Source organism: Stegostoma tigrinum, chromosome 14, assembly GCF_030684315.1.
Source record: "Stegostoma tigrinum isolate sSteTig4 chromosome 14, sSteTig4.hap1, whole genome shotgun sequence".
Lineage (NCBI taxonomy): Eukaryota > Metazoa > Chordata > Chondrichthyes > Orectolobiformes > Stegostomatidae > Stegostoma > Stegostoma tigrinum.
In genome coordinates this window covers 23,620,010-23,644,733 of record NC_081367.1, presented here as the reverse complement: position 1 = coordinate 23,644,733, position 24,724 = coordinate 23,620,010, and the positions used below count along the sequence as shown (strand labels likewise).

Genomic DNA, 24,724 nt, shown 5'->3' with positions numbered 1-24,724 from the left:
CTAATATTCTGTGGACACGTGTTTTGCTCCCACCATGGAAGGTAGTGAAATTTGAATTCAATAAAAAAAACTACAAAATTAAAAACTGGCTTAGTAACCATCAATTGTTGTGAAAATCCATCTGGTTAACAAATAAAATCTGTTGTCTTTTTCTGGTTTGGCCTACGCATGACTGTAGACCCTGTTGACTTGTAACTGGCCTTTGGACAATTAGGGATGGGCAATAAATGCTGGCCTAGCCAGTGACATTCACATTTCACAAATGAAAAAAATAATAATTAGGTTGGAGAACTCTTAATTGCAGTGCAGAGTCTATATTAGGAAGCTGAAGTTAAAACATTTAATTCAATATCAAATCATGCGCAGAAAATGAAAAATAGAGAAAGAGAAATAGAATGAGCATAACCTGTTTAGCCTGATGAGTTTATCCATCATTCATTGAAATCATGGTGATCTGTGACTCCATTCAATGGATCAGCCTGTCTCAGCAATCTGAATTTGCTGGAACATCTCAGCAGATCTGATAACATCTGTGGGGAGAAATCAGAGTTAACTTTCCGATCCAGTGACGATTCTTCAGATTCTGTCAATTCTTTTGTTTTGTATCTCACTAATATGTTTGAATAACTACAATTTCACTTTTAAAATTATCAATTGACCAAGCGTTAGCGTCAGAAGGGTTTTCTGAGCCTTGACTTTTTTTTTGCATACAGAACTAGTTCCTAACTTCACTGCTGAAAGATCTGACCTTAACTTGAGGCTACGTCTTCTAGTCTTAAACAGATGAAAGAGCCTGTATTTACTGTATCAGTTTCCCTTAATATCTTGAAAATTCCAACAATTCACTCCTTGCCCTTATAAATTTCAGGGCATTCAATCCCAGTTTGTACAACAGCTTCTTGTAACATAATTCTTGGAATTTGGATGGAAAGAGATTTTAAAGAAGATGGGAAGTAAAAAAAAAACTCTGCTTTAATCTCTTAAAAACAAAAGCTAAATAAATTAGACATCCCACTTACAAAAGTTAATTTTCTGTGCCAGAGAGGTTTCTTGAGTATAATTATCACTTAATGCACATTTAAAATCCACTTACGCTATATTGGGCAGCTGTAGATCTTATTGCAGGTTTAAGTGGCAAAGTACAGTAACCTCATGTCCTCTGGGTTTCACTGATGAATCTTTAGATGAAATGTTGACTAGCAAAGTTGTTGGAGGTCAGCCCAACTCAGGCAGAAATGTCCAGATCTCTGTTTAACTGCAAATAGAATTGTTGGAAGTTTTTTTGAAATTCACTTTATGGGACCTGTGCATCACTAGCTGGGTCACCATTTCTCCCTGGTTGCCCTTGAGAAGGTGGTGGGGATCTGCCTTTTTGAACAGCTGCAGTCCATGTGCAGTAGATGTATCCACAAATCGCTGTCATGTTAATTGCACGTCAATGATAGTGATAAACTAAAGCATTTTTGCTACAGGATCTGAGCCAAGTAATTATTTTGAGAAAATGCCTCTGATAATACTGTATTCCTGAGTTCTATACTGATGTGTTAGCCTGGGTTATGTGCTTAAACCCTGGATTAGAAGTTGATTCACAATGTTCCGATGCTGAGACAGTGGACTGAGTATTACCAGGGATGGACTCCCTACCCTCCCTACCAAAGTGTTTGTCAGTAACAAACAATGGAAAAGAAAGTCCACCTCACAGCAATAACTCACTGCTGGTGGTGTGAACAAATGCAGAATGGCACTCTTGTTCTTCACGGGGCTGGAAGTCCCACTCTTAGGAGCTGCTGTCCAACTGAGTCCAGGTATTGAGTCGGGAAGGTTTAAAAACAATTGGGAGAGGGCTTGGGATGTGGGCTTTGCAGAACAGGTGGCAAGGAAAGAGCTATCTTCAGAGAGGTATCTTTGATGTATAGAGGGCACTTGCTGTCCTTCCTGTCATTTTAAAGAAATTCCATTGAAGGAGAAGCAGTCTTTCCAATCTTGCCCCGCTCAGCCACCCATTGTCAACTGTTTTACAGTGTGGACACCAGGGCCAATTGACCCTTAATAATTTATTTACATATGGTGAGTGGATTACTGATATTGGCCCCTGCCCACCCTCTGCATAATAGTGGTGATCTCAGTGAGGAAAATGGGAAGGTGTTAGGCTGGGTACCCACTATTTTAGGTGCCCACCCACCAATAAACATACCTGGCAGGGGCATGTTGCATCTGACTCAAGTAGTGCTGATACTTGCTAAACCTATGTCCATGTGAACTGAAAATGTGTTCAGATTATTTTTTAATACTGCTGCTAAATTCCTTTTAACAGATTAGGTATGGACTGGTTTAAATGTTAATGACGTTTTATGAACAATGTTCACTGTAGTTGAGTGGCAATATAAATTCTGATGTACTTTATTCAATAGTTTTTTTTATCAGTTGTACACAACTGCGCATTGTTTTGAATAAATATTACAATGGCAATTTAACACATGGACAGAATATGACAATCAGGGCAACTTGACTCAGATATCATTATAATCTGTGAAGTGACATTTTTCCATTCTTAACCATATGCAAAAATTTCCTATCGTATGCCAATATGTTTCATTTATGAATGCAAATCAATTCTTTCAATGACAGATTAGCTTTGCTTTTAATGTGTTAGGAGACTAAAAGATGTGGATACGAAACAGACTGAAATCTCAGGAGACATTCTTTCCACCACCAGCAAACTATAATCTTTATGTCCTAAAATTTCTCACGAAGTGCCCTGTCTAATGTTTTTAAAATAATTTGGTGTTCGCAAATTTGATTGGGAAATAGTAGAGTCATTGGTTGTAGCAGTATTTTTAGTTCTTAAACTATTTCAATAATTAATTTTTAGTACCACCTTCTGGAAGTATATATTGCGGCTCTGTTAAAACATAAGCCAAAATAAAACTGTTATTGTAATTAAGGAAATTAATTACATAATCAGTAATGAATGCTCAAACATCAGCAAAGTCATCATGCAACTAACTAAACTAGGCTTTAATAAGTGTTATAATCAAGTAGCTTGATATGAATATGTCGAAATTCTGGAGTGAAGGGAACTGAAAGGAGTAAGAACTGTAAGCAGACTGCATGTGCGGTCTGTGTTACAATGTATGTTATGCATTATATGAAGAGTAGTTTGAGATATTGTGATAATGTCATGAATTGCTACATAAACGTAAATTCATTTATTTTTATGACAGTTTGCTCTAAAAAGTTTGCTACTTCAATCTTGAAAGTTGCGTTTCATGACAAAGAAAAGTTGCAATTGCATATGGTTTCAAGCAGCATCCAGAGCATTTGGATGGTTTAGACCATTTTGAGAAAGTAAGGCAAAATTGAAATCTGGCAGTGCATGCTCTGTAATGAAAATTTGAGGCTAACACACTTACTTCCACTAAGTAGTGAGTTTTTATTCATTATCCAGTGTGTGTAAGCGACTACATCACACAAAAACTCCCAGATGAGTCCCAAATAAGTGTTGTTGTTTTCCAAAAACACAGCAACTGAGCTGGTACTTACACTGACTACTTTGTGTGGGCGGAATTGAAGAATGATCATGCACTTACGTAGAGATTTGCCCATTCCCTGACCTCAAAGGATTTTTTCACAATTAGTTAATTCAGTGCACAGCCCAAAGTTGAAACTTAGGGCCTTCGTTTGTATGTCAGTTCAATTCTACTGTACATTTGCCAAAGTAATGATTTCAGAATATTCATTCTATTCTATAACCAACTATGTATACATTCTCTTTTTATTTGTGCATCTTGTAATGCCTACATTTGATGAAATTTTAGGGGAATCACCTTAGGAGGAATTTCAGAGAATTTATTTCTCACTCGTATGTCCCACTGGCAACAAAATTTTAATTTACTGAGAAATTATACAACTGCGGAAAACCTTTTACCTGTTTTCTCAAAAACCAGGGAATAAATAATTCACACGACCTCATCTCTCCAAACTAGAACACATAGTGACATTGCATGCAGAACGGAAGTGATGTTTAAGCAGAAGCCGAAAAAAGTGAAGGGAGTAAATTGTTACTGTAGCAGGATTAAGATTGTACTCTAGCAAACTGGAAAAGATGCAAAAGCCTTGGAAAGGGAACAGATGAGGTTTACGAGAGTATTACCAAGGATAAAGGACTTCACTTATGAGGAGTTGTTGGAATAGTTACTTCAGCTGTCTTTGGACATACATGGTTAAAGATAACTTTGGATGGGTTTTCACAAAGTTGCGGTGCCTTTATGGAGTAAACAGATAAGATTATTTGCTTTTGTGAATGGCTTCTCATACGCTAGAGGTTAAATGAGAGACGTTTTCTACTGTTGGGAGCTGGAAAACCCTGAAAGATGGTGGAAGTCAATGTCATAAATAATATCTAAACTTGAGTTTGCTGGTTACTTATTGATGTTTATGGGCAAGGGCAAAGATGTGTGACCAAGTACTATGGCTTTGTCAACACCTGCTACAGGTTTGAAAGGCTGAACAGCCTCCTTTTGTACTGTACATTTCTATCAACAATGAGTAGTTTTTACAAATGGGTGCTATAATAAAAACATACCTGTTCAAGTATAAGGTGTCTACTTCCAATGCATGAAGAAACATAATTTTCCTGTAATGGATTTTCCACCACAGTTGTTTCATTTACCATGCAAAAATTGTGGGAATAACATGTCGGGATACAGTAAATGCTTCATTTAATTGAAAGGCTTCCTGAATGTGCTGCATCTTTTAATTAAACTTCTGTATACCATGACTTGTTGTGTCAAATGCAGGACACTGCAACCTCTCACTTTCTGAACGTGTAAAAATACATTTTCTCAAAATGACACCAGGTTCTGACCTTCTGTAGCCATCTGTGAAACACCTGTGCAGAGATATAGATGACTGGAAATAGGGATGAAATTGTTGAGTACCATTAGCCTTTCTGGAGATTGTGTGTGAAAAATGATCCTCACTCAGGCTACATAAAATGGAACAGAGATGCTGTAGGTGGCCATTTAGAGTAATATGTATCATCAAGAGATTTAGTGATCCTGTTAAAGCTTGGATATGGAACGGCCGAATTAGCAAACAGGCGTAGCAAAGCAGACAGTGCATGAGTCAGACGTCTGGTCTGGTTACCATCTCCAGGGACCAGAGAGGAGGTTAGTCCATTATATATACAGTACAGAGGTGTAACAGTATTATAATATAATTAGCATTCACTGTCCAACCTCACTGAGATTTTCAATTAGAATATTGAATTAATACTTATAATTTAGGTTGTTAGTGTTGTATTAAATGATTGCAGGTAATTAACTTACTGTCTTATTTTGGAAAAACAATGCAATTGTATGGGAAATCTTTCCATCAAATTTTGCAGATTGCTTACGGATGCAGAGCTTTTGGAGAGTTATATTTATTGGGGCCAAGTGTGTTATAAAAATACAAATTGAGAAGAGAAGTAGATCATTCATTCCCACAAACTTGTCATACGTCAATCTTCTAAAGAGCAATGAAAACAAACCCAGTCAGTCCAACTTTTCATCACCATAATTCTGGGTATCAAATTAGTAAACCTCCACCGAACGGTTTCCAATGCATTTATATCGCTTCCACTCTGCTAAATGGGAGAGACACCAACAGATCTAACAATTCAAAACTGGCTATCCATGTGGTGCCATGGGCTGTCATCAGCAACAGAATTATATTCAACTATAATTACAACCCTTAGCCTGGCACAAGCCCCACTTTACTGTTACCATCAAGGCAAGATATCAACAATGTTTCAATGAAAGTGCAGGAGAGCATGCAGGGAGCAGCATCATGCATACCTGAAAATGAGGAATACATCTGGTAAAGCAGCAATACACGACTACTCGCTTGCCGTACAACTCCACAAATATTCGCAACCTCAATGATGGAAGATCTCAGCGTGTTAGTGCTGAAATATTAGTATATATCTTCAGCCAGAGGTTCTGAGTGAATGATCCATTTCTGCCTTCTTGTGAGTACTCAGTATCCTGGATGCCAGTTTTCAACCAATTCATTTTACTTCATGTGACATCAAAAAATGGATGAAGGTAGTGAATATTGCAAAAGCTGTGGACCCCAAGAACATTCTGGCGCCAATACTGAAGACTAGTGCTCCAGAACTAGCCATGCTCCTAGCCAGTATGGACAGTTGCCCAGGTATGCCCTGCACGGTAAAAGTAGGACAAATCCAACCCATCTAATAACAGACCGATTAGCCTAATCCCAGTCGCCTGCAAAGCGATGAAAGTGATTCTTGACAATGCTTGCTAATAGCACTTGCAAAAGAATAACCTGTTGACTGACACTCAGACTGGGTTCCGCCAGAGCCGTTCTCCTACTGATCTCATTCCAACCTTGGCCCAAACTTGAAAGTAAAAAGCTGAACTCCAAAATGCAGGGAGAATGTCCTTGACATCAAAGCACCGTTTCATCAATGGTGCCATCAGGGACCCCGAGGTAAACTGGAATTGATGGGAATCAGGTTATCGTGACTTACTGGGGTAGTACATTGGAAGTCAAGCTCTACTATCCGTAGAATCCCCTGAAACACTAAAAGGTAATGAAACTACCAAAAATCCCAACTTGCTTCTGTGACTGCTACTGGGACAAAAGCCAAACACACCCATTTTATCTAGTAACGATGAATAAACTGTCTTTATTGTAACACTTTGTAACTTTAACAAGAACAGTAAAAGAGCAGGATTTCTCATTTAGACTTCTTAAACTACCTCTTTTAAAACACACACACACACACACACACACACACACACACACACACACACACACACACAAAGTGCAAATAACATGAATGGAGGGAAAAGAAATAATCAGAGCACAGTTCTGTACCATCGGTCCAAATTACAAAAATAGTTGTTTAAGAGATAGTAGGAACTGCAGATGCTGAAGAAGGGTTTTGGCCCGAAACATCAGTCTTCCTGCTCCTCTGATGCTGGTTGGCCTGCTGTGTTCATCCAGCTCGACACCTTGTTATTACAAAAATGTTTGGGTTGGTTTCACAGACAATGGGAACTGAAGATGCTGGAGAATCCGAGATAACAACGTGTGGAACTGGATGAACAGAGCAGGCCAAGCATCATCTTAGGAGCACAAAAGCTGACATTTCAGGCCTAGACCCTTCATAGAGAAGGGGCATGGGGAGAGGATTCTGAAATAAATAGGGAGAGAGGGGGAGGCGGACTGAAGATGGATAGAGGAGAAGATGGGTGGAGAGGAGAGTATGAGTGTGGAGGTAGGGAGGGGATAGGTCAGTCCGGGGAGTACGGACAGGTCAAGGAGGTTGGTAGGTAGGAAATGGAGGTGCGGCTTGAGTTGGCAGGAGGGGTTAGGTGAGCGGAAGAACAGATTAGGCAGTCAGGGACGAGCTGGGCTGGTTTTGGGATGCAGTGGGGCGAGGGGACATTTCGAAGCTGATGAAATCCACATTGATACAATTGGGCTGCAGGGTTCCCAAGCGGAATATAAGTTGCTATTCCTGCGACCTACGGGTGGCATCATTATGGCACTACAGGAGGCCCAGGATGGGCATGTCGTCTGAGGAATGGGAAGGGGAATTGAAATGGTTCGTGACTGGGAGGTGCAGTTGTTTGTGCGGACCGAGCGCAGGTGTTCTGCAAAGCCGTCCCCAAGCCTCCGCTTGAACAACTGCACCTCCCGGTCACGAACCATTTCAACACCCCCTCCCATTCCTCAGACGACATGTCCATCCTGGGCTTCCTGCAGTGCCATAATGATGCCACCCATAGGTTGCAGGAACAGCAACTTATATTTTGCTTGGGAACCCTGCAGCCCAATGGTATCAATGTGGATTTCATCAGGTTTGAAATCTCCCCTCGCCCCACTGCATCCCAAAACCAGCCCAGCTCGTCCCCGCCTGCCTAACCTGTACTTCCTCTCACCCATCTCTTCCTCCCACCTCAAGCCGCACCTCCATTTCCTACCTTCTAACCTCATCCTGCTCCCTTGACCTGTTCGTCCTCCCCTGACTGACCTACCCCCTCCCTACCTCTCCACCCATACTCTCCTCTCCACCGATCTTCTCCTCTATCCATCTTCAGTCCGCCTCCCCCTCTCTCCCTATTTATTCCAGTTCCCTCTCCTCATGCCCCTTCTCTGATGAAGGGTCTAGGCCCGAAACATCAGCTTTTGTGCTCCTAAGATGCTGCTTGGCCTGCTGGGTTCATCCAGCTCCACATTTTGTAATCAGGGTTGGTTTCACAGTCCTTTTGATTATTTGATTATACCTCAATGTTATCGCACTGATGATCAGTCTGTAGTCCATGGGTACCTTTATTTGGTTTTTGGGTTTTATAATTATTTCTTTGAGCATCTCTGAATGTAGTTTTTCTGCTGTTTTGAGAGAAAATCCGTGACAGCGAACTTTACGGAGAAAGTGGAGAAAGAAAGATTAATGGATCTAACTTCTGGAGGTATCCTTGCATTTTTCTCTTTTGCACCCTTCAAGGTCTGTATTAAACTGCAATCCAACCAATCAGAAGCGTGTTACTGTGGTAAGCTCTCCTGAACCCAAAACAGATGGTGTAGATTTGTCTGAACTCAGTGGCCCCAAGAAGTAACATGTGGCGAAATCTTCCCAGCCATTGAACAACATGGGCATTGGTGAAAATGTTGAAAAATAGGGTGAGGTTGTGTAAGGAGATTCTGAATGTTCAGAACTAAAAGTTGGAAACTGTAAATAAGTATTGTACAGTGAGACAGGAACCTCACTGGTGAGCAGCAGGAGGCTTGTTTGCATCTGTTTTTAATTGATTAGCAGGCCATTATCTGTTAATCTCACCTTATTTTTTTAAAATTTACCTTCTGGTATGTCTACCCTTCACTTACAATACAGTTCTGCACTTCACCGCCCACATTGGAGCACACCAGCACCTTTTGTTGAAATGCTACTGAAAGAGCTCTCAGGTCATGTATTTGACCAGGATGCATCACTCACTGTCTTTGTACCTAATTGCTGGAATTTTATATGTTCCACTGAGATCCTCTCTTGTTGTTTTAAACTCTAATGATACAAGCCTATTCAACCCAACCTTACCGAGTATGACAAGCCTACTGTTGCAGGAGTCAGCTAAGTAAGGCTTTGTTGCTCTCCTTGTCCGATAAGTATATTGTTTTTTAGCAAGAAGACCAAAACTGCGCTCAATATTCCAGGTGTGGTCTCACCAAGGCCCTCTAAAGGTCTTTGCTTCTGTATTTAAACCCCTTTGCAATGAAAGTCAACTTGCCGTTTGCCTTCCAAACTGCTTTCTGCACCTGCATGCTTGTTTTCAGTGGCTGCTGCACAAGGGTCCCTCGGTCCCTTTTTACATCAACATTTCACAAACTACTGTAGTTAAAACAAAATACTCTGCCTTTCTTTTCCTGGTAGAGTGAATTACTTCACACTTAGCTACATTCTGCTGCGTCTGCCATGTAGTTGCCCACTCAGTCAACTGGTGTAAATTACCTTGAAGTCTCTTTACCAATCAGTTTTTCCTGATTTTGTAATATCAGCACACAGGGAAATATTACATTTAATTCCAAATTGTTGATACTTTTGTGAATAGCTGAGGCCCAAGCACTGATCCGTGTGCACCCCCACCAGTCATTGCCTTCCACCATGAAAAAGATCCATTCATTCCTACTGTCTGCTCACCACTTTTCAACTTATGTCAATATATTACCCCTAATCCCACATAGTTTCATATTGAGACTAGCTTCACATTCTCAAAACATTACTCAATTAATTTAACAGATTAATATTTCCAAGGTAATTTCTAAGCTTTGATGAGATGCCCATAAATTACCCACTTGTGAGGCAATTGTTTATCAAACAATGTTACTGTTTATAGCACGAACCAGTATCTTGTGACTGCAGTGATATGACTGTGGCCTGTATTTGGATACCCCACATCTAAAGGACGTTCTTCCTGTCCTCCCATGGCCTGTGTTTCAGAAAAACACCACTGGTGATGTTGTTCAATCATCCCCTTAATTGTGGAAATAGAAAAGCAGTATTTTAAATGTTTTGTGGAGACATCTTACCAAATATGCTTACTGTCATTGGATTATATTTTGTACTGGAGTTATGCAAGCATTAAAACACAGTTCTGGCTGACAGGGTTTCAGGTAGCTGCTGACCATGTGACATCAAAGCAGAGAAACTTTCATTAGAAAATTCTGGACATGAAGATGTATTGTTGGTTTTTAACATGTTCTTGCATGTTTTGGAGATGTGTGTTGGAGTACTTGATGTTTCTCTAAAGCATTGGTAATCTAGTTTTCAGTTATTCAAACAGCACTACAATTCAGAGGCTGTTACATGATGGCAGGACATTGGAAATTGAATTGTTTTTAAGTTTCTCAAACAGTTCAGTGACATTATCTAAGTCTTGAAAGTGAGCTCCAGCAATATGCATGCGGCAACAATGTTTTCGAAATTTTTAGGTTAAAATCAGACTCTGGACCCAGAGTTTCCACTGGGGCCCAATCATTCAAAAATCATAAAATGAGACAAGAGCTTGAGAAGTTTTAAGTGTAAATTGAGTTTTCATGATCTTTTGCATGATTCTAAAAATGTTGTGGCCCCATTCCACAAAACAGGTCATACATCCAGATTGAATTAATCACTCATTCTGCTTTTCTTTTAATCATACTCATAGACAGGCCCATGAGTGCTCTCCTAAAATAGACCGTTTTTATGCACAAGGGCCCCGATGTACTCTTTAAAAAATGTTTACTTTCACAAAGATACTAGCTACTGTATCCCAATGCTACTACTTAATGACTTTTTGTCAATTTTAAATGTAATTGTTGATTTTTATAAAAATAGGATTAATCATAGAGGATGAGACTTGCAGATTTAAAAATATATTTTTTTAAATGTACCCACCTATTTTCAGTTGCATTAGTCAACAAAATTACCAATCTTAAATGTAATGAGTAATTTTGATTGAAAATAGTTTTTAAAAAATTACCTTCTAATTAACTGCAGAATTATATCGAGAGGAGTTTGCTTGCAACAATATGCAGAAACTTGAGCAACTAATTCACATTCTAAAATTACCACTGTTTGTGCCAGTTTAGTGAGTATAGCCCAAGTAGAAACTGTTGGAAATAAAAATAGAAATTGCTGTAAATGCTCAGCAGGTCAGGCAGCATCTGTGGACAGAAATCAAGAGTTAACGTATTGGGCCAAGTGACCCTTCTTCAGAACTGGAAACTGGTGACTTGCATTTGGTATATATGTTTGCTAGTTGCTTTTTATTATTGAGTATGTGAATCAAATTGAATACTGGATTAATTTTAATGAAAACTGTGATACTTAATGTATCTTGTGACAAAACATAGTGAGCAAACACGACAATCAGTGTACCTTGTGTTCCTTTGCCTTTTTGAGAAAAATTTGGACATTTTGATTACATTGATTGTGTAAGGCTGTTGATCTTCTCAGCAGTAATTTCTCATACTAAAAATGTACTAAAGAGCAATTCAGAGTGAAGGACTGATGCACATTAGTCTGTTGCTAAGTAGTGACAGTTCACTGTCTTTATTCCAATTCTTTCTCCTTTTCTACTTGAACAAAGATGAATGAAAATCAGATTGCTATGGTGAAACTGAATCTGCATAAATATAGAAAGTGTGTACAAGTAATTTAAATGTAGTATTTTAGATATTGTTTTAAAATCTGACATAGCACAACTAGCTCCACATAAACAAATTTCTAATGGACAATAAGCTTCATTATATCAATTGAATTTTTGTTATCTTAAGTATAACGCCAATAAAATATAAGATATACAAACCTTCTGAACCCAATCACTGCATTTTAGGATTTTAAAGGAGACCAATGCACAGATGGAAGCTGCAGTGATTTTGACCTTCCATAAGTCCCTAGATTCTAGGATCAAATGTAGCAAATGTAACCCTGCTATTCAAGAAAGGAAGTCGTAGGCCTGTTAGCCTGACACTAGTAGTAGGAAAAATGCTGGAAGGTGATAGTAGAGATTTGGGAACAGGGTAGTCAGAAAATCATTACATAATTAAGTAGCATCTATAAATTTATGAAAGAGAAATCATGTTAAACAAATTTATTAGCTTTTAAGGGTGTATTTGGTAAGGTATATAAATGGAAAACTAGCATTTGGATTTTCAGAAAGCATTTAATAACATGCCATACCTGAGGTTATACTCAAAATTAGGTGTCATGGGATTTGGCATAATGTATTTTGCATTTGAGGATTAGGTAATAAACAGATAGCAGAGATAACAGAGAATAGGAATAACCTGGCATGTTCAGGTTAGCAGGCTGTAGCTAGAGGGAGCTGCAGAAATCAGTGCTTGGACCTTAGCTACCTATTATTGTTATCAGTTACTTTGGGACTGAATATAATGTATCCATTTAATGCTAGGTGGAAACATCGGCTGTGAAAAAAGTTGCAAATAGGTTGCAAAGAAATGTAGTCTAGTGATTGTGCCAGAACGTGGCAGGATGGATTTGTGAAGGCATCCACTTTGAAAGGAAGTGGAAATTTAATGAAGCTCAGTTTTTATTTGATTGCAGAGATTGGGAAATATATCCCTTAATATGAATCATGAAGCTAACAGGCAAATACAGCAAACAAATAAGAACACAAGTGTATATGTTAGAGAGATTGGTTTTTAAGAGTGAAGGAATACCACCTGAATGGTAATGGAGCACTGTAATTTTTGTGGTTACTATCTAAAACTACTCTGGGCACTGAGTGTTTCTTAAACCAAAATGGAATGTGAATTTAGAATACATAGAACTTAGAATAGTCTAGATTTTTAAAAATTGTAATTGGAATGTGACATGATCTTCCCATTACAAAAGTAGAAATTATATCAACATTTGTGGTATATGATACTTGAGCTCTGAACTTTTAAAATAAATATGTACCCAATTGAAGGGCTGAGTGAAAACAGAGTAATGTAGCCTGCAGAGAGTGTGTTGTTATTTAAATACACTTAAGTTTTTCACAGAAGTACAATTGACGGAGTGAAGAAATTTTAGCTCATGTGTTAAGGTGTGTATTTACTATAAGTATAAATAGAAACCAGCTGTAAAGTGTGGATATTTCATGGTGCTTTTACCATGAATTTAGAACATAAGTTTTTCTTCATTTATTCCCAGTGTAGCACACTCGATCTCCATTCACTCTTTAACAGAAAGGAGGTTGTTTCCAAGAAATATAGGAAATCAGTGGATAGGTTGATTGTCACTTTGGCATCCATATCATTAGAGAGGGAAGTGCCAGCATAGACTGCTAAGGCCAAATGCCCCATTTTTGTGCTTGAAATTCTGAGAGTGTAATTCTATGATGTAAGAAAAATGTTTCTTTGTGTGTACAGGTGTGTTGGGATACTAGTGCAGTGGTTGCAACAAGTAAGTCAAGTTGATTAGTGCCAATACAGTTTGGTGACTCACAACTGCAGACCTACAGCTAACCATACCATTGATCCCAGATGCAGCAGGGCAATGGCTGGAGACCTAGCTGCAGGCATGCTTGTTCAGGTTTTCAGCTGATTTGGTTTTGTGCCTGGATAGGTCATTATTAGTTTGTTAGTTATGTTCTTTGATGTGGAATGAGTGTAGAGACAGTGCTTAACCTAAAAGGATTAGAATACCTGAGAGGCTTTCCACCTGTCCAGTTCAAATGCTAAACAAGCTTCTGGTGCCTTCTTGTACAGGGCTTGTCGTAAATTTTTGGAGAAGAAGAAGAGTTGAACGGAATGATTTTTTTTAAGCTGCTCATGCAATGTGCAGTTTTTTTTCTTTCAGTGATTTTTTTTTTGTGTTAAAATAGATGTTCTTACTTTTCAGTTTTCCAGCATGATGTAAGTGTCCCATTTTCTTACTGTTTTATGTCAACTTTCATTTTGCTGCATTCAAAATAAGCAGGTAAGAATAGCTGGGGAAGTTGAATGATGTCATTTTATCACACGACGAATCTACTTAAAAATGTCTGGTATCAGAAGTGACCCAGACTGTATTTAAAGAAAAAACAAAGAATTGTGGATGCTGGAAATCCGAAAGAAAAACAAGTTGCTGGCGAAACTCAACAACTCTGGCAACACCTATGGAGAGAAATTAGACTTAATGTTTTGGGTCTAGTGACCCTTCTTCGGAACAGGCTAATGTAGCTAAATATGCTGAACAAAAGTAGTGGGAGGGCATGTTGTGATGAGGGCATAAGGGATCTGCAAGGGGTATAGATAGATTGACTTAATGGACAAAAACTTGACAGATGGAATTTATTGTAGGAGAATGTGAGGTCATGCACGTGAGTAGGAAGAATACTTAAGTGAACTATTATTTAAGTAGAGAGGGATCACAAAGAAAGTCCAGCGCAGAGGAACTTAGGTGTTCTTTGTGTATCAAACACGAAAGGTTAACATAGAGTTGCAGCAAGTGATTAAGAAGGCACATGTAATTTTGACCTTTATTGCTAGAGGATCAGAGTTTAAAACGGGGAAGTCTTCTGACTGTACAGGATGTAGGTGAGAACTGCACTAGAGTAGTATGTACAGTTTTGATCCATGCAGTTAAAAAAGAATATATTGGCGTTGTTCAGAAGAGATCTAGTAGGCTAATTATGAACTTATCAAGAAGGGTTAAACAGGCTAGGTCTTTATTCATTAGAGTTTAGAATAATGGTGGTGATTTATTGAAGCATTCAAGATTCTGGGAGGGCTTGATAGAGTCGATTTTGAGAAAATCTTTCCACAGATGGGGGAGTCTCAAACTATTGACATAGTTCCAGAATAAGAGACACTCCTTTAATACTGTGATGCAAAGAAATTCCTTCTCCCAGAGGGTAGTGAATGTCTGCTGTGCTCTACCCCAGCAAGTTGTGGAGGCTGGTTCGCTGAAGATATTTAAAGAGCAGGTAAATGGATTTCTGAAAGATCAGGGAGTTGAGGGTTATACTTAGATGGGAAGAAACAAGAGTTGCAGATGAAGCAGATCAGCCATGAACTTGTTGAAAGGCCAGGCAGACCTGTGGGGCCAAATGACCTAGTTCTGTTCCTATTTCTTGTGTTTTATTATTCACGACCAAATAAGAATATTAGTGGTTAAAACTGTTTCCTGTCATTTACTAAAGAATTATAGACTAAAAGTTGCATTATCCAGCATGCACCATGACCAGGTTTGCCAGTAAATCAAAAATGTTGACTAACTCATTGACTCTTCTCATTGTGAACATTCCTTCAAAACCTTCAGTAGGTTCTTTTGCAATTACTTCAGACTGACAATGTTGGGTTTTTGTTAAAGTAACAGCAGTGGTACTTTGGTTGGGATTATGGGATATCAGAGAGGCGAGGTGAGGTGCCAGATAATGCAAATTTTACTGTATGTGTGAGTGCTGCTTGAACTTAGTGACTCAACCCTCACTCCATGAGTTTATTATAGGCTTACTTGGGACAAGAGGGGAAATAAGTTTGGATGTGCAAATGCAGTTGATTCATTTGTAGTGCATAGAAAATGGTAGAATTCCTATGGCGTGGAAGGAGGTCATTCGGCTCATCGAGTCCACACCAACTCTCTGAAGAGCATCCTAGCCAGGCATAACCCCTTGCCCTGTACCTGTAACCCTACATTTCCTGTGGCTGATCCACCTAACCTGCACATCTTTGGACTGTGAGAGGAAACTGGACCACCTGGAGGAAAACCACGCAGACATGAGGAGAATGTGTAAACACCACACACACAGTTGCCTGAGGATAGAATCGAACCTAGGTTCCTGGTGCAGTGAGGTAGCAGTGCTAACCACTGAGCCATCATTCTGCCCCTTTCTGGTGTACTAAATCACATTTTATGCAATCAGAGTGCAAGACTCCTGTGCCACATAGGAACCGTTCTCTGCAAGGAAAAGGTTTATTTGTAATATGAAGTGTCTTAAAGAGCTTTCAGGATGATTTTATCATTTCCAGCCCCTCCAGCCCAAATTGCTGCTGAGGTGGAAGTTCCAAATAACTTAAACTGACTTGTACATAAGCAATGCATTCAATCAGGCCTATCTCTATTTCTCATACTGTGGTTAAAATCTGGTTGTAGTTTTGTGAAAGGCATCTGCAACTGTTCTAATATTAAAGCAATGTCCAAAATGCCTCCACATTGATGGCTGTTGGAGACCGTAAAAGGCAGAAAATTAAGTGAAGGAAATAAAAGCTTCTCAATGATTCAATGGAAATTCAAAAAAGAAATTCCTGTGGATAATAACAGACCTGAGGGATTAAACCCACCAGGAGAGAGTGAAGACATTTGCTGTTTTCTCTAGAAAAGCAAAGAATAAGATGTGGCCTTTTAAATTATGGAGGACAGTTTGACAGAATAGATGATGAAAAAAATGTTGCAATTGTGGATAGTCCAAAACCAGTCATTACCAATACAAAATAGTCACTAACAGTTCCATACAAAGAATTTGAGTATTTTATTTCTAAAATCCCAGAGAGTGGCAAGAATACGGATCTTGTTCCACAGGAAGTGGTTGAAATGAACCATATAGATGCATTTAAGGCAGAAAATAGATAATTAAAGGGGGAAGAGGTAAATAGGTTGTGTTTATGGGTAGAGTTGAGGTATAAGTGGAAAGGAGTCACATGGAGCACAAGTCATATGGGCTAGATATTCCATATATGTGCAGCCAATTCAGTCTATTCACTGCACGCCTTTGAGGTCGGTCAAATAGAAAACAAAATGGAAGAATACTGTTCAAGTTTCTGATTGCTATCCTTGATCCCTGCGGGGTCCCTGCAGCCAAGTCAGCGTTCAAGGGGCATAAACATGCACGGACTTCGCGTTCATCACTGTACTCCTCCCATCCTCGTCATCCCACTCAAACAACTCCTATTTACTGAATGACAAAGGGACAGTTTGGGCTGATCAGAAGACAAGATCTGGATAGCAGAGGTCTGGACGTTAAACACAATACCTTAACGCTATGATGGGAATTGGTATACTCTTATGTGGATGTCAAGAGGTTGGAAGTAGTAAAGAGGAACTCAATATCTACGTAATAAAACAGTTCTAAAAATCCCCTTCAGGCATCTACTAATGTGATCTGTTAATATTTCTATAAACATTGTAATAATGTCAAAATGCAACCTTCGGCCAAAAATTGGATTAAAATAACATTGAGGCTGACCCACCTTGCACACTCCCTAAAAAATTGCACAACTACTTTCGCTGAGGACATCTGCCTGAAATCAGTCAATCCCCCTCACACCCCCACCTGCCCTGCCGACTGACTCCCTCATCAAATGCATTGAGTAGTGTGATGGTCCTGTTCTTGCGTGATACATATGACATACATTTACCATGGAAAGTTCTTTTAAGGCATGAGCAATTGTGGATTGGAGACAGTCAGCCTCCCAGGCGCTTAGAATTCACTGTTATTAATCTGGAGTTTCATTCCTTTGTCGTATAGAGCAATATTGTCATTCGTTAAGGGTTTGATGGTTTGGGGTTTCACTAGTGACTTCTGCGAGATTTTACTATTACTTAATATTCATATATGTTCTTTGCTTGCCAAGCACTGAGTGCATCACAAACGAAGTGCATTTTGTTTCAATCAGGTATTAAGCCATCCTTTCCTGCTGAATGAATCCATGCCAGGGAAAGGTGCCGTAAATTCTGGGATATTGTATGTCTGATCGGTTTTGTCTGCCTTTTGTTAGTGAAACCTGCAACAGTTGATTTCAATGGAAATGAGAATCAGATGGATTCTGTAGCAGAGGGTGATCCTTCCTGCCGATTTCTCACCCAAGTGGGTGGTGGAAACTACCCTCTACATGCTCTGTGAAAATGGGAAAGGGGAGAACCTGAGGGGAAAGGAGAAGTTCTCTCAGTTTCTTTGAAAGTCATTCCAGACCTTTGACTGGCACCTCGCCCAGCCCTGAACCAAATAATCCAGGTCTGATGGACTGTCTAATAGTTGAGCCTTTTTCACTGTTGGTGTGTTTTATCCCTAGCCAGGCTATTAAGTGGAATGTTTCATCATGCCAAGGATTCTCTCCCTGAAGGACCGTAAAACTGAGCCAAGATAATAAAATGTGAGGCTGGATGAACACAGCAGGCCAAGCAGCATCTCAGGAGCACAAAAGCTGACGTTTCGGGCCTAGACCCTTCATCAGAGAGGGGGATGGGGGGAGGGAACTGGAATAAATAGGGAGAGAGGGGGAGGCGGACCGAAGATGGAGAGTAAAGAAGATAGGTGGAGAGGGTGTAGGTGGGGAGGTAGGGAGGGGATAGGTCAGTCCAGGGAAGACGGACAGGTCAAGGAGGTGGGATGAGGTTAGTAGGTAGCTGGGGGTGCGGCTTGGGGTGGGAGGAAGGGCTGGGTGAGAGGAAGAACCGGTTAGGGAGGCACTCACCCATCCTTCCTCCCACCCCAAGCCGCACCCCCAGCTACCTACTAACCTCATCCCACCTCCTTGACCTGTCCGTCTTCCCTGGACTGACCTATCCCCTCCCTACCTCCCCACCTACACCCTCTCCACCTATCTTCTTTACTCTCCATCTTCGGTCCGCCTCCCCCTCTCTCCCTATTTATTCCAGTTCCCTCCCCCCATCCCCCTCTCTGATGAAGGGTCTAGGCCCGAAACGTCAGCTTTTGTGCTCCTGAGATGCTGCTTGGCCTGCTGTGTTCATCCAGCCTCACATTTTATTATCTTGGAATCTCCAGCATCTGCAGTTCCCATTATCTCTGTAAAACTGAGCCAGCTGAGTTTATTGAAAATCCATTATTGACTGTTGAAGCAGGTTGAATAATGACTAGAGATAGCGGCTGCTGAAGCTCTTATCCCTTTGGACCAAGGAGATTGCTAGATGGTGAAGAGCTTTTCTGGAGAATTAAAGATAAATAGAAACCATTTTGAAATTGGCGACTAATTTCATTACATTCCTTTTAGCTACTGACATTTCACAAGCTACGCAGTTGGTATTGTTAGACTCATTCTCTGATTTGTCTCTCGATTTGGGATTTAAACACAAATTCTTTAATTTCCGAAAGACTAACTGATCTCTCTCTCCATGAGTTATTTATCAGCTCACGGGGACAAGAGGGAAAGTATATTTAGATTTGCAAATGCATACGATTAGTTAATCGTACATGATAAAACAGTTCTAAAAGTCCTCTTCAGACATCTACTAGTGCGAACTGTTAATATTTCAATAAATGTTGTAATCATGTTGAGGTACAACCTTGGCTAAAAAGTTGGTTTAAAATAACATTGAGTCTGACCCACATCCTCCTCCTGCCCAAAAGAAAAGGCATTTTACTGAGGTACAAATATTGCAGCACCTGGAGGTGAAGGCATCTGTCTGGAAGCAGCCAACAACTCCCTCCATGGTCTGACTCATTCTTCAAATGCATTGAGTAAAGTGAAGGTCCTGTTCTTATATGGTAAATATGACATGTTTGTTATAGAAAATTATTTTAAGGGAAAAGCAAGTGGATTGAAGAGAATTAACTTGATTAATCAGAGCTTCATTCCTTTATGCTTTCATATTTAGAGAATTTTTAAATTAGATTTGGCTTTTTTTTCCAGCTCATATTTTATATCTCTTTCTCTTTCTGAAATGACTTCCCATAGGTCAGTGTCTTCCAGTCAGTGTCAATGCTGCAAGCATTTTACTTGTTCATGGGATATGGGCATCAGTGGCTGGACCAGCATTTATTGTCCATCACGAATTGCCCTGTAGTAAATGGTTATAAACTGCATTCTTGAACAACCGCAGTCCTTGGGACACTGGAAGACCTGACAGTATTGCAAAGTTAGGAGTTTCAGAATTTTGAGCCAGAAACAGTGAAAGAACAGCAATGTTGATTCAAGTCTGGACGGTGGGTGACTTTGGCACTACCTGTGAAGAATCCATGATCTGACCCATTTGTGATTTTTGAACCAGGACTTATGATGTCTGGGTAATTGCGTTGGTTCAGAAACAATTAAGAATTCAGTTGTGCACAATTCAGTTCCCCTGGTTAATCATTAAGACTGACCAGGTATTAACCAGTGTAAGATTTCAAGAGTAATTATCCAGGGAAGACGCACATGTGCATCCCAAGCTGTTGACATTGAGCTCGGTGTTGGACACGTTTGGAGAAAGTTGCAGGCAGTAAAAATCAGCCCTTTGCAAGTGTAAACTTCCCAGGGGATTGCTGCATGTGCAAGCACACGTTCCATCTCTGACAATCTGCACACCAGAAAATTTGAACCATAAAATTCACCATTCTCGTCCAAATTTTCTCGTTTGGAGCGTGAACTGCTCATTCTGCAAATCTTCACTCTAACTGGTTGAGAAAATGCACAAAGGGACTCGCATCCCAGCTCCCCTGCGGAGAGCACTGAGCTACTTTCTTCTCAAACTGTCAGCACTGTGCAGGACAAAGCTTTATCAACATCAAATAAGCAAAGTCAAGTTGAACAACACAGACTGAATTCATAGTCCATCACAGCAGTTCTTGACCCATTGTTTTAGATTCAACACTGAAGAGGATTTTTCAGATGTTTATTATGCCCCCACTTGTAGTCCTGGCAGGCAGTGCATCCCCACCAGTACTAGTTGCTGTGCACCCTTGGTGTTGGTGTCCATAGTAGCAGATAAGTGTGGAATCACAGAGGGAGATGAGAGGGGAATCCCAAAAGGGTGGACCATGATGACCATGTAAGGCAGGAGCGCCCAGGATAGAATGACCTGGATAGTGGACCAGTGATTCCTCTCCTTTCCTGAGGCCTGAGCAGAGTTATTTGCTGAGCCTCACAGAAAAATCCATCACTTCTGTTGTAACAAAATGTGCTGACTAGTCCCTAAATTTCTTTATAATGCATTTTCCAGATGAAGTATTTCGGAATGTTATGACCTAGGAAAGGAATTGAAAGATCAACTCAACATTACTTTTATAGCAAACATCCAATTTATTTTGTCAGAAGTTGTTGTATTATTTAGCATAAATTTTGTAATTTCTGTGTAACTGATAATACTGCCCAGAGCGGAGATGCTCATATGGAAAACAAATCATTAATGTCTGATTTTTTAATTCTGCAAACCTCAAAGCATTCTTATTCATTGCCCAGCAAGAACATAATACTTCAGTATAAAGGATATTTTTAGTATGTTTGCTGATTGTGCTGTTTACTACAGTTGAAAACCAAGATGTTTCTACGTTGCACATGTACTCCAAATCTTACCTATGTACATTGTTTTTGCAGCTACTAATATGTTAAGTCTTTGTGCTGAATTGTATCTGGGAAATTACTTTCTGCAGTTTTTCTGCTCCTGGGCAAAGTAAAGCAGGCCTAACAAAGTTTGCAGACGAACAATACCAGTGTCCTCTGTTCAGGAGCGTTTCAGTACCCAAAAATGAGCATAACCACTTCATGTCTATTCAAAGAGTTAGCTACTTCATGATCATTTACTGGAAGGATATACGCTAACATAGAACAGAGACAAGTTAGAATAAAATGAGAATAATAAAAAGAATTATCAAAAAGCTGCGATTGAATATTTAAGGAAGCCATGAAGTGACCTTTTATATACTTTTAATGACGTCCCAGTTGCTAGCTTGCTTAGTCTTTTGACAAAGAAAACTTTGATGGTATTTTGTGCCTTTGATGGTTAATTATCTTGAAAATGTGATAAAGACTAGTATTCATTTGGATTCTGCGGAAAAAGAGAGATTGGACCTCCATCATCAAAGTGTAGCTCACTTCTGACCTGCGGAAGACAATTATAAATTTTCATTTAGAGCTGTTGAGGATTTAATTAAAGGCATTATCAGTTGCCAGCTGCAGGGCAGTGTGAAGAAAGTGAATTACGTCTGCACGTTTTTTTGTTTCCTTCTTTTACAGATTCTACTTTCTTCCCGGGTCGATGTGCTGAGATCTTTGCGAAAGGTCAAAGCATTGGCAAGCTGGGAGTTCTTCATCCTGATGTTATCACCAAATTTGAACTGACCATGCCCTGCTCTGCTCTCGAAATCGACATCGAGCCCTTTCTTTGAGCGATGAGATTGCTTCTTAGTTCTTATCACACTTTTTGTGTCCTTAAGTCATTCTGTGCAAAGAGCCACTACTGACACTGTTCAGCTGTAAAGATAAATATTTAATGAGGCAGAGGATCCCATGTCTGCTCTGTGGTTAAATATATTTTCCCTTCTGTGATTTTATCTGTTTGCTTGAAACTTGATAGTACATTCTTCAGCATATATCAATTGAAACTATAAATGTGCAAAGCTGCAATTCGTTGCAACATGTAAGCATAATATTCAAAGTAAAAAAATTTACAACCAGAATGTTGATACACTGAGGTCTAGCTTGCCTGCTGTAACACAAACCCTTCCCTGAAACAAAAATTGCTCTCCGTTTTTAATATATTAGTAGTAGCAAATATGATCTAAAAGAAATGCATATATAATGGATAAAATAGTTTTGGTTAGTGGCATAAAGCCAACTGGATGGTTTTCCCTGTTCAGTGTTACAGTACTGTGTGCAAAAGTGGCAATTGCCAATGGCTACATTTATCCATTTTATAATGTAAATATGTGGAACACCGAAATCATGTAATGTCTGCCAGTCTGCAGTGAATCAATTATTTTCTTTCTGCCCCATAAGGATTTAATAGCATTTAATCAGTTGAGTTGGTGCAGTTGCTGCTTTACTTCTCAATGTTTGAGAGTGCAGTACTTATAAATGCTATGATGTAAACAAACCCGTCATTCAGGGAAGAAAAGGCACTACAATGTTATCTATCTTGTGTCATTATCTGTAGCACTTTTGACTCTTCATAATGAACTTCAATTACTCTTGATTAGACTATGTATAAAAGAATGAGAAACAATGGATTCTCTGTGCCAGGCAAATGCATCTATCTACCAGTCATTGAAGCAAGATTAGGAATTGCACTTTTATCTGAATGCTTGATTGTCTTATTGACTGGCACAGCTTAGGCTATGGTTAACAATTCAGTTAGGGAGCAACCTGTTGTGCAGTTTTCTATTTTTGCTTTTTAAAAATGTATCATGAAGATTTCTATGCAGGATTTTAAAATTTTTGACTAATATGATTTTTAGGAGGCTCCTATTTCTCTCTGGAAGCTTTTAAAGTTAGTTAATTTGTAGCTTTGGTCAAGGACCCACTCACATATGATTTCAAGTCTCTTCTTTCAGCTCCCTCTTAAATATCATCCTTTGCTGCTTCCCATGTTCTATTTAAAGTTACTTACTGTTCTATGGATTGGCTGGCAGGATACATCAGTTTTATTTCCTGCAGTTGTATGGCCCACCACAGTGGCCTCCTTTAGAACTAATGAAACCCATCTCATGCCCTTGGGCGTTTTTAAACTTTGAAGTCAAAATAGTTACTTTTTTTTGTTGTGAGGAAATCCTGGCAGTGGCTAACCATTTCACTTGCTTTGGAATTTTTGTGTGGGTAGTAAATACGAAGGATTAAAACTGTTTTTCCAGATGCGTTGTAGGCGCACAAACAGAAATGTAAACATTGAAACACTGGTCTATACCCAGAGGTTCGGGAAGAGTGCACCTTAATCATTATGTAGCTTTCATACAGTTTCTGATGAAATTTTTAGGTATTTCCTTAACCTCTAAGTAGAAACCTGATTAAGAAAGACTTTTAAAACTGACTTTATCTACTGCTGACATCCCAAGTGATTCAGCAAATGTATCCACCTAATCCCTGAGGCATGAGCATATGCAATGTCCCACTTCTGCTACCATGGCTGCATTGGGTAAGCTGATCTCAGTTGGCCAGTGAGAGAGGTTCTTCAGTGGGTTTCGATGTTCTTTGCCTAAAGAAAGGAAAAAATGGCTAGACTTCCTTCTGGTCATCATCCAAGATCCCTTCCAAAAATGTGCAAGTTTAGACTTTGAAAAGCATTTTAATGTGTGGATTTACCTATAAAGATTTTCTTCTAGTTGTCAGTACTGGCTGCCAATTGTGGTACTTTGGAATAATTAAAAAATCATATTTCTCTAATATTACTAATTGGTGGTTGATAAATGACGGGTTTGCAGTGTATAAGTGTGTACATATAATATTATTTGCACTCTTTAATAGGGCAGTATGCTTGCTGCAATTATAATCCCCCTAGGGATGTATTACTCATTGATTGGCCTTAAAACATAAGATTTTATTTTTAAAATTTTACCACAGCAAACAAAATAACATCAACATCAACTAAACATTGTTTACTAGCAACTGATGCACTAACCTACAAAAAGGGCACTTTCTGCACAAACCAGTTAACGCAGTGGAATCCCAAGCCATGTTGAAAGGTTATCTCATACACTTGGCGGATATGTAGCTTGTAGTTAAATTCCGCTTTCCTCACAGCTAACCAACTATGCCCCTTCTCCCTGCTACAATGAGAATTGTGTGACTGATCTTTTGGTGCAGTAGTGATTCTATCATCACCAGGGTTCTAAAGGTGTAGTTCCTAAGATTCTCAACTGGAACTGAGGAATAGGTACAGGCCATTCTGCCCATTGAGCCTGTTCTGTCATTTAATGAGATCATGACTGATCTGCAGCTTAATTCCATTCAGCCATCCTGACTCCATAATGCTTAATACTATCCGTCAGCAAAATTAATCTCTGATTTTAAAATAATGAATTGAAACAGCAGCTGT

The 24,724-nt window shown here is 39.4% G+C and overlaps 1 protein-coding gene across 1 annotated transcript in view; it reads left to right on the top strand.

The window, feature by feature from the left end:
* farsb (phenylalanyl-tRNA synthetase subunit beta) overlaps positions 1–24,049 on the top strand; it is a 64,642-nt gene extending 40,593 nt beyond the window's left edge. Inside the window, exon 17 of the mRNA XM_048542808.2 lies at positions 21,931–24,049. Within this exon, the coding sequence (XP_048398765.1) occupies positions 21,931–22,082 (152 nt within the window). The 3' untranslated portion in view covers positions 22,083–24,049. The remainder of the gene's footprint in view (positions 1–21,930) is intronic.
* Positions 24,050–24,724: the final 675 nt, after the last annotated feature.